Raw genomic sequence first — 11,193 nt, forward strand, 5'->3', positions numbered from 1 at the left:
CCTTTTGCCTAATTTCCCCACCATCCGCCTACCGCACTATGGCACTGTATCACAATAAAAACATAGAAACTGAGTAGTAAAATGAGTGTATGATTAATGAAGGAAGAGCGGCTATATGGTCACCCCTGAATGAATAATACAGTGGGGTATAGTTGGCTTGCCTTGGACCACAAACTAATGTTTTTGGTTTGCAGGTCATTCACATGTCCACTAGATGGCAACATTAACTTGGAGAGAAAAAATGTGTATGGAATGTCCCTGCAGCAAAGTAGGCTCTTGTCTCTTGTGCGCCATGCGTTCATCCACGTGACATGGGTGTAAATCAGAGGAGACTGGTGGGAGGAGCTATAGGAGGACGGGCTCATTGTATGGCTGGAAGGGAATCAATGGAACGAATCAAACATATGGAAACCACATGTTTGACGCCGTTCAATGTATCCATTCCAGCCATTTCAATCCCCCTATAGCTCCCCCCACCAGCCTCCTCTGGGTATGTATGTTTCGCCATATGATATTAAAAAGTAGGCCTACATTATGTCATTGGCTATTTATTAACAATCACATATTATCCGACTAATGCTTACACACATTTGGCCAAGCAAGCATTCCTACTATTATTTGACAAAGACTTTAACGCACAACATAGACACGAGTACATGCATTTGATTTGCCTAAGAAAGCACACAATGCTTGACGTGTCAAAATGAATAAACAAGCAACAACAACAAAAGGCAAGGCTTTACGCACACTCGAGCGCATGCCTGCATTCCTCCTCTCCATTACAAATATGTATTTTAATAAGCCTATAAAAACGTTGTTGTAGTAAAACCGGGCGGTTCAATGATTGGCTGTGTAAACTTTGGGTCAGTCTGATTGGTCGGAGAGATCTTTGCGAATGAAGGGGCTTTGAGGAGTCTTCGGGAATGTCTTTGAATGGGACTGGATTTGCGCTGCATCGGGCAAAAAAAAATGCACACTTAAACGCGGGGTCATAACATTGGATTATCTGTCTGTGGATATACTTGAAGTTCTCTGTCTTTAACGGAATTAACAGTTGACAAACGTATGCCACTGCTCAAGGAGACCCAGATTAAAAACCGGGAGCAGGTCTGTTTCGATCTGTGTGTGATCTGTCAAATAGTTTTCATCCAACATTTTACTGGAACCAATTAAGTTTTAACTGACTACAATTCAACGGTACGATAACAGTGCCGTTATCATATGCCCCTATCACTGGATATAAATGAGCTGTACTTTTTATTGTAAAAAAAAAGTAGGATTTATTTATAGAATACGTTTTAACGGATTTGTGCCCTAGAGGAGAAACGAATAACAGGAGTACCCAAAGTGAAAGACAATAATTACGTGCACACCAGACATGATGATCTTTGCGCCCTTGTTTCTCGCTCTTGGCTACATGGCGAGCTTTGCGCACGGGTGCCAACTGCCAACCGAGTGGCGTCCACTGAGTGAGAACTGCCGTGCGGAACTGGCGGAGATCATTGTGTACGCCAAGGTGCTGGCAATTCACCGGGAGCAGTACGGCGGGGCAGAGGGCCTCCACAACTCCCTGCCATTCCCGTACGGGTATGGTTATGAAGGCGCCGAGGAAGGGTTGCTCTACTCCGCAGAGGTGGAGCTCATGTGCGACCAGGCGTGGGGCAGCATGCTGGAGGTGCCGGCGGGCTCGCGCCTCAACCTGACAGGGCTGGGGTACCTGTCGTGCCAGTCTCACACCGTGATGGAGAACTACTCCTACATCTTCTTCCTCCGGTGAGTCAGGATGACCTGGTGAGTCAGGATGACCTAGTGACCGGGAACCTGTGTACAGCGCACAGAATCACAAATACATTAAAAAGAGCGTGATACATCATAAACACACACAAAAGCATGACAGATTTTATAGCATATTGGCCTACAATATTTAGCTCCTCTATGCTCTCCTTTCTGGATGGACTGGGTGATATAATACAGACTTGAGCCCCTTTAGGGGTCACGTTTTGAACCTATAGGAAGCATGCACTCATTCACTCACAGTGTTTGTTTGTTTACCTCCTACAGGATGGATGAGAACTACAACATTCTGCCCCACGGGGTCAACTTCCAGGACGCCATCTTCCCAGACACCTTAGAGAACCGCCGTACGTTCTCCAGCCTGTTCCAGTTCTCCAACTGCTCCCACAGCCAACCCCTCCAGACCTTCTCCCCAGAATGGGACCCCCAGGAGGACAGCAGGGTAGGACTACTCAACACACTGTATCCACTGTACATAATGGGGGGGGGGGAGAAAGAGGGGGGAGGAGTGAGAAAGGGAGATGGAGGGAATATGGGTTTGAGAGGGATAAAGACAGAGAGAAAGGGAGAAAAGGGTAGATGAATGGAGTGAGCGAAAGAGAAAGAGATGAAAGATAGAGAAGGGAGATGAATAGAGAGATCTGGAGAGAAAGGGCCAGGAAAAAAGAGATGAGAGGGCAGGGTAGTGTCCTCTGGGCCTGAACAGCTGGAAATATAAGTGCTACCTGCTTGTAAAATGGCAACAAACACCCACATGTGCACACACACACATACAGTTGTGTAGCAGAGCAGGGTTGTAACTAAGGCCGGCCATGGAACATATTAAACTCTATGCTTTACAACCTTGTTGCCCCTGGATACAGCAGGTGCTCACATGTAGCTCCCCATCTCACTGACCTTCACAGAGTAACACACAGACATTCACCTCTGAGCCACCATCATCCTCAGACACTACTCTGTTGTGTGAGGTGTATTGGCGTGTCTCCTTAGCTATAGAGACGCAGTTAAAGACCCCCCCCCCCCACACACACACAGAGTTTAAGAGTCAGACACAGAGACCGCCACCAACACACAGACTGCCTGCCCAGCTAGCCGTGTGTTTGTGTGTGTCTAGGTCACTCTCCTTAACTAGACTTTAACTTGACTCTGAGATCAAAGCAGTCATTGATTCCCTAGGCATGATATTAATGTCAAAACACACTCAGCCATGCCCAATGGACCAAAGACTGTCGCTGACCTGGCCACATGCTCATAGTCATACCCCTTCGGTATGCTCTAACCACTAGGCTACCTGCCGCCCCATATATATATGGCTTACACCTACGTACCCATTGTTTTCAGTCCTGCAGACACTGAAATGGAACGGGTCTCTGGGAGACTGGAGAGGAGGGGTGATGCCATGTGAAACCTCAGAGGTACAGTGGTCAGGTCTTCTCCTCTTCCTGTCTCTATCCCAGAGAGCCTTACTACGTTGACGGAAGACTTGTGACACATCGGCTGTCGGGTTTCTGATGGGTTAACAGGTTGAGAGGTTAGAGGTTAAAGGGTTAAAGACACTCTGTGTGGCGTGAGCCCAGGTACTGACATGCAGGGGTCGTAACCTTAGGAGGGCTGTGTCCATGTGGAGGAGCAGATGTGTGTGTGTTGTCAGAGTTTACGCTATAGAAATATAGACAAAGTTAATAGGAGGGAAAAACAGGCTTAAAAATGACACTACAAACCCTGTGGGAACTGTACAATGGAACCACAGCTCACACACACCCACACACACACGCAGTGGTGTAGTGGAGGGTAAACGCAACACACACACAACCTCTACATGTGTGTAACGTGTGACTGAGGCTCTCTCCAGTGATGTGTTGGGCAGATGGAGGTGGTTAGTTAGGGAATGGCTGGGAGAGGCTAGGATGATGAGGCTACAGTAGTCTGCTCTGGAGTTTTCCTGTGGGAATGCTGAGGTTGCAGATGGACATCCCATGCAGGCTGGCCCTGCTGGAGGGGAAGGAAAGATGAGAGCGCCTCCACTTACACCCAAACCCCCAATTAGCACTCGATTAAACCCCTTCTTATGCACCCCAGAGCGGTTCCGGAGCGCCAAAACGAATCCATGGACACTTTGTCCTCAGAATTCCTTCCCTCAGTGTTCTCTCTTCAGACTTCCTCTCCTTTATTGTAGAGAAAAGCCTGCAGGGGTTGATAAATGAGAGATAAATGGCGACCAGTAGGAGAGAGAAAGAGGGAGGGAGGGAGGGAGGAAAATATAAAGACAGATAGGAGAGAGAGAAAAGAGAGGGAGGGAGAGAGAGATAATGAGACTGGAGTTATAGGGAGATGAAGGACAAAGCTGGGTCTCTCATATGAACAAATGCCCCGTACCTCAATGCTTCTCCAGCCTAAATGCCGCATCTTCATAACAGTCAGTGTGTTCTGTGAGTCAGCTCTGAGTCGCTACCTGATGTCAGGAACTGTAGTAACAATAGTGTAATAACCCTCCCTTTCTAACCCCTTTTAATGGAAGTTTCATTTAGTTGAATTCAGTCACAGCAATGGGAAATACTTTGCCATCTAATGCACCCTAGCCTTCTTCCCTAAGGGCATGGAAATATCAAATTAGACCCCCCCCCCCCTCACACACACACAACTCCCCCACACATGCTCTCATTGGAGTATTCACAGTGTGTACTCTGCCAAGCATTAGGACAATGTTTGCTCCATACTGTGGCTGCTACTATCTAACTCAAGCATGTATACATACCAACCAAGAACCAAGGTGAAATTTGACGTCCATCCAGGGATCCAGGAAGTCGGGAGAGGGCTTAAAAACCTTCCACTAGGGGCAACGGTGAGCACCATTACCATGAAGTAGCTTGCAACTTGCTAGGGTGTTGTGGACGGGAGTAAACTGTGAGCTCTGGCTCCAAGGGTCGTGTGTTCAATCCCAGTGTAAACTGTGAGCTCTGGCTCTAAGGGTCGTGTGTTCAATCCCAGTGTAAACTGTGAGCTCTGGCTCCAAGGGTCGTGTGTTCAATCCCAGTGTAAACTGTGAGCTCTGGCTCTAAGGGTCGTGTGTTCAATCCCAGTGTAAACTGTGAGCTCTGGCTCCAAGGGTCGTGTGTTCAATCCCAGTGTAAACTGGGAGCTCTGGCTCCAAGGGTCGTGTGTTATGTTAGGAGAAACGGGAACAAACGTCGGAATCTGAAGTCAAATTGGTAAAACAGTGAGATCTTGTTGCACATTCAGTCTCTCTCTCACACACACACACACACACATACACACACACACACACACACACACACACACACACACACACACACACACACAGTTGGATTACTCACACACACACACACACAGTTGGATTACTCACACACACGCACACACAGTTGGATTACTCACACACACACACACACACACACACACACACACACACACACACACACACACACACACACACACACACACACACACACAGTTGGATTACTCACACACACACACACACACACAGTTGGATTACTCACACACACACACACACACACACACACACACACACACACACACACACACACACACAGTCGCATTACTCACACACACAGACGGTGTTTAGATGAAGGTTTTACAGCTGTTCAGAGACTGTAAGAAGGAGGACCTCAGTTCAGGTCAGAGGGGAGACTGCTGTGTATGTTTATGGGTTTGTGTGTTGCTCGGTGTGCGTGTGTTTCTGTGTCTGTCTGTGTGTGTGTCTGTGTGCTGGTGTGCCTGTTTCTCTAAGTGGTGTTTACACAGATGATCCTCCACAGCGGGTAGGTAACACCCGGATGTTTTGACAGCCGGTGCTGGGTATAGATGGGTGGATGGTTGGGAGTTAGCTTTGGATAATGTCCAAAAGTACCAGGTCTCTAGCCCCGCGACTAACATGGTACACAGCGAGGGAGAGTCGGATTGGGTGCAATGTTCCCTCTAAACTGCACGTGTTTGCGTGGCCGCCATCTCCTCCAGGACTGCCGCACAGAAGAAATGCCAGACTGCACAGAGAAGCAATAGAACTTCACTGAGTTCACCCCATTAGTTTGCACTATATAGATCAACGATCATTCTGTGATCGAATCAACATTATATCAGCCCCTTTTCAATGAAACAAACCAAAACAAATCTAACTTTGTAATACTGAGTCTGTTATTTTGTTGTAGGCAGAGCCAGAGCGGAACGAAGTAGAATTCTACTGGCAGGGGTAGCCCATGAGCGATCAGTTCAGATCAGTGCACAGAGCCACGGAGTGCACATTTGTTGATTCTTTGCTAGTTAGCGAGTTACTAGCCCAGTTATAGATGAGTATAGGTCAGCAATGCGGAGAACTTCTTCCTACAAGAGCACAAACGTGTGGGCTACATTTCAAGCTGTCTTTGAAAAGCAAGTTGGTAAAAAGCTTATGTCTTAATTAAAGGGCCAGTGTTGTATTTTGACACAGGCTTGAATATACACCTAAGCCAATAGGCAGAGGGTTAGCCGACAATGTCTAATTCTCTGTATGGGAATAATAATGAATTTTATTTTGAAAGTTGTTTCTTGCATCATACAACACAATACAATGCAAGTTACAGCCATCTATTTGTCCCATGGTGTTACAGACCAAGTAGAGAAAAACAACTTGCACACTGCTCTTGCTAGTATCACTGCTCTTTATTAAGCTTTGCCTATCGACCTGAAGGCCTTCGTCAGAGTCGAGGGAAAATAAACATGAAAACTTACTTGATAGGTTGATGTCCTTGTTGAGGTTTTACGGACGTGTTTAATATGTTTTATGTACACACTTTATTCGAATACTTATGAAATGCGCATGGTTCTATTTGGTAACACATGTTTATTTTCCCTCGACTCCCACCCCATTCAGATGCACTGAGCGGATGTGGGTGGGGCGATGTCTACACAAGGGTGCAAATGAAAAACACTCACGAAGCTCTGACGAAGGCCACGAGTCCGATATATAAAGCTTAATAACAAGCAATGATACTAGCAAGAGCAGTGTGCAGGTTTCTTATTTTTCTCTCATGTTATTCAACTGGTACCGTGCACCTGCAATAAAGACAGCTCGGATGTGCGAGTGCCTGTTGAAATTTGAGTTACAGAGCAAGTAAAAATCATGAATTCATGTCAAGCACTTCATAATGTATAAACGTTTTTAAAAGTCTAATGCAATGTAGGCCTGAATTGAACACCACATACTAGGCTGTATCATAGAAATCACAAGCTATTTCCATGTTAACATTTTATGGGATTTGCTCCATTGGTTTTGTTGGTAGGCCTACATTATAATCAAGTAGCCATAATAGCTTATTGGCTACTATCTAAAACTGTAAAGGTACTGTAAGTGTCCACTGTAAATGTGCGGCGGAAGTTGCAGAAAAAATCTCACAACGTTCAAGTTTCCACTCACAAGACCTAAAATTTGCTCAGTGCCCCCAAAAATGTAAGGGAACATTGATTGGGTGGTTTAGTTTTTCTGAGGTAAACTATCACTACACTTTAAAAGAATGCTGTGTTGTTTGGTAACCCAGCACTGGGTAAATATTGAACACATGCTGGGTTATCTTTACCCAGCCAGTTGGGTGGTGTGAATATCCCAACATGTTGTGGTGTTTGGATTACCCAAACATTGGTTCATTTATAACCATCAGTTGGGTTTTTATTCAGTTTTATGCTGGGTTGACCCAGCAGCTGGGTATGTTATTTTCAGGAGGCGTGGCCTATTAGGGGTGTGTCTTTCAGGGTTCTTTTTTGGCCACCCGTGAGAGTAAATGTCATTACAGTTCAAATTTCAATGTTCCTTGAATATTTTTGCACATTATGTTCTAATATACAATTAACAACATTATTATTTACATATTGTAACAAAGTGGTAACTATACAACTATATAACTCATAGCTACAAAAGTGGCATTGTTCAACCTTAACATGTGATGACAATACAACAGATGAACCGGAATTACATTTACCCTTACAGGTGGCCAAAAACAACTTCCTGAAAGCTACGCCCCTACTAAGCCATGCCTCCAGTGTTCTGATCTGACCCGGTCGGTCATATCTCAATAACCCAGCATCAACAACCCAACTAAATGACCCAATACCTGTAACCCAACATTTGGGTCAGCCAAACAACCCACATTTTTTTAGATTGCACACTGTCTGCACATTTAACAGTCAGTACTCTAGTACTGGACTTTAGGAGTAACAGTATAGAAGAGATAAATTATTGTAACTATTCTGTTTTTCCTTCCAGATACCACTCTATGTTTAAAGGGAGATGGGATGCTTGTTAGGGCAGAATGGGTGCCTCCGCAATGCCGACCTGTAGCCTAACGTAGCATTAGGAAGGGAAGTCCCACAGAGAGGTCTCGCCCCGCCAATGAGCTGGAAAATTGTGGCCCCTCAGAGCTGTCATAACTCCGGGCGAGATGACAGGGTACTGTACTCGACAGAGTCTCCAATGCACCTTGATTTACTGGAGGGAGATAGGAGGAGGGGGGAGAAGAAAAGCACCAGCCAAGGAGAAGTAACTAAGGCAGTGGAGTTAAACGAACAAAAAGAACACACACTGATGGGAAGATGATGTCACTGGGGCTCACACACTCTCCTCCTGATGCCAACCGACAACATACTAACTGGCATGCTTTATTCTGCCCCGTATTTTCTGAATAGCCTCAGCTCAACGTCCCTGTTGCGCTATGCTCAGATAAATACTCAGAGACTGATCTCACAAATTGAGTGTCATGCCTTTTGAAAAGGTCGAGACACAAGTATCATTGAGTTGTACACTAAAAAGTTCACCAGTTAGTGCACCCCATTTAAAATAATTAGGTGAATGACACTTCTGCTAATAGATATTTCAATCCAATGTTGATTTAATTTCTCTCTCTCTCTCTTTCCCTCTCTTCCCCATCTCTTCTCTCTCTCACTCTCTTCCTCTCTCCTCCCCTCCAGCTCCTGTGCTCCTCGGTGCAGGGGGCTCTGTTCGAAGAGGAGGAGAAGAGCAGGAAGCAGCAGGAGCGCCTGGGCCAGCTGGAGAGGAGGAACAGGCAGCTGAAGGAGCGCGTCCGGAAGGTGAAGCGCTCCCTCCGGAACGCCAGGAAGAGCCAGCGCCAAGCGGAGCAGGAGAGGCAAGGGCTGGAGGAGAGGCTGAGGTCAGCGGAGAGACGGGCTGGGCACCACCTCAATTCCATCACACAGGAGGCTACGCCCAGCAGATACCAGGAGACTGTGTTACATCGCACGCCACACACACCGCTTTAGTCTCTGGACTGGATGTTGTTAAAGACTGCTGGGCAGTCTCTCTAATTCCTGTTGTTCACAGGCACGCACGCATGCATCCACAAACACACACAATACTCATTTAGTGTCATATTCAGCCATATATACTGTAGTTCCTACACATATTACATAGAGAGGGCATCCAGTAGCCCTCGAATAGCAGACAGAGGGAATTAGTATTAGTGAATGACTAGAGAGAATGAGAGAGATATTGTGTATAGTTCCTATTAATACACAGCACTGTCATACAGCTGATGGCTAGACAGATGAAATGAATTTAGAGTGAGTATATGATGAGTGAATGAAGAAAGTGAGGTTACTTTCTGGTAGGTGTGTCTGTGGGCATTTGTGCCATGTATTGTCTGTTGCTGTCCTCGTGCCAACACCACCAAAGAGAATGTCCATGAGGCATTGGGATCATTATATATGAATGTATTACTGAAGCTGCATATAAACTCTAATCAGGCATTACTAACGCTTGGGTGTTTTATTTCCAGATTACACAATCTGTTGTTTTTGGCCAAACAAACTAAACACACCAACTAAAATTCCATTCTAGGTAAAAAGAGGTAAAGAAAAGAGAGAGTGGGGGAAGAGAAAGAGAGAGAGTTGTGGGTTGCTGTTATGGGCTCTTCTTAATGGGTTTCCCTCTCTCCTCCAGGCACTGCGGGACAAAGCCAGATGTGCCACCCCCACAGACACACACACACACAGAGTCTTTTCTCCCCTCCTCCTTTGCTGGAGTTCGTGTCCTAAGACTTGAACCTCATCACGAAGACCCCTACAGCCTCAGACTAATACCTGCAACTGTAGGGGACAACACACTCGACACATGCACAAACACAGATCCCCACTCTTCTATAGTCTGTCAGTCTATGCTAGGGACACAGAGCAGAATGGAATGTGCTTATGTGCTTTGCTGGGCAGGAGAGAGGGAGAGACAGCAGGACTTTATTGAAATATTTATTTAATTCTGCCTTCAAATAACCCCTGGATCACTGTTCTTTTTGATGCTCTATTAGACTCTGGACTGGCCCTGAGAAAAACACCAATGCCTCAGAGACAGAGAATATGGAGAGGAGAGAGTGACAGCAAAATTAATTAACAGAGTAATACGTTTCACAGATCACCTGCATACCAGTTTAGATACACAGTTAATCAGATGGACCTGCTGCTCGCCATGTTTTAGAAACCAGAGATGAGGAAAGTGATAGAGACGAATGAGGAAAAGGATGAAGAGGTGAAAAAGCAAGACAGGAAGACGTGATGGAGTAGGAAAAGCAGGAGGAGGAAAGAGAGAAAGATAGTTCTGGCTGCCATTTCAGTATATCCCATCCATTGTAGGCCCCCTATGGAGCCTACGTAGGAGAGAGTGGGAGGGATGAGGGGCTGTGTATCTGGGCACAGAGGAGAGAGAGAGGGAGGGAAACACTTTAAAAGGCAAAAAGATCAGTGAACCCCAAACCTCGGTCAACTATCCACCCACACCATGACCACTCGTCCAACAACAGCAGCCCCCCCCACCCACACTTACCCCCACTGAGTGGCTCAATCTGCTCTGAGAATGTCACATTGTGTGAGTGTCTAAGTGTGTGTGTTGCTTTGAGTTTGTTAACGTGTATGAGAGAATGATCTCCCTGAGCATTCCTCTGGCAAGCCCTGAGCACAAGACAGACGGAGAGAGAGCGGGGGGGGAACGATGTAAACAAGAAGAATGGGGAGGAATTTGCACACTACTCTGAGTCCAGATCCATTGTACAGGTTCAAAGGTCAATAACTGTGAGAGAGGACAGAGGCTGACGTGCTGGGAGTGAGTATGAGTGGTGCTTAATGTGGCTGCAGTTTGAATTGGCCCCCAGTGCCAGAAGAACTTCAGGGCAATCTCAGACCACTTTCACCAATTAAGTCCCAACAGCACTTATCTGTAATTACTGTCATACCTTAACCCAGGAACAGCTCAACAATGGAAAAAACTATTACAATCACACTTTGCTATAAGTGGCGAGTTCTAAATATATTAGTGAATTAACAGTAATTTGCTATACAATTATAAATAATGTGTATTGGGAAAACAACGATGTCTGAGGCAATTGTTCGTGG

At 45.9% G+C, this 11,193-nt stretch overlaps 1 protein-coding gene across 1 annotated transcript; it reads left to right on the forward strand.

Moving 5' to 3' along the window:
- Positions 1 to 683: 683 nt before the first annotated feature.
- LOC115107014 (coiled-coil domain-containing protein 3-like) lies at positions 684 to 9,564 on the forward strand. The gene is made up of 3 exons (XM_029630335.2): positions 684 to 1,773; positions 2,062 to 2,236; positions 8,767 to 9,564. The coding sequence occupies exons 1-3, from the start codon at positions 1,379 to 1,381 to the stop codon at positions 9,073 to 9,075; spliced, it is 879 nt and encodes a 292-aa protein (XP_029486195.1). The 5' UTR covers positions 684 to 1,378; the 3' UTR covers positions 9,076 to 9,564.
- Positions 9,565 to 11,193: the final 1,629 nt, after the last annotated feature.

This window comes from Oncorhynchus nerka, linkage group LG23 (assembly GCF_034236695.1).
Source record: "Oncorhynchus nerka isolate Pitt River linkage group LG23, Oner_Uvic_2.0, whole genome shotgun sequence".
Lineage (NCBI taxonomy): Eukaryota > Metazoa > Chordata > Actinopteri > Salmoniformes > Salmonidae > Oncorhynchus > Oncorhynchus nerka.

Bases quoted from the DNA above. Each gene is read 5' to 3' on its own strand.
- LOC115107014 (XM_029630335.2), top strand. From the start codon at position 1,379: ATGATGATCTTTGCGCCCTTGTTTCTCGCTCTTGGCTACATGGCGAGC. The intron at 1,774-2,061 runs GTGAGTCAGGAT...TACCTCCTACAG, and splicing joins TCCTACATCTTCTTCCTCCG to GATGGATGAGAACTACAACA. The intron at 2,237-8,766 runs GTAGGACTACTC...CCTCCCCTCCAG, and splicing joins ACCCCCAGGAGGACAGCAGG to CTCCTGTGCTCCTCGGTGCA.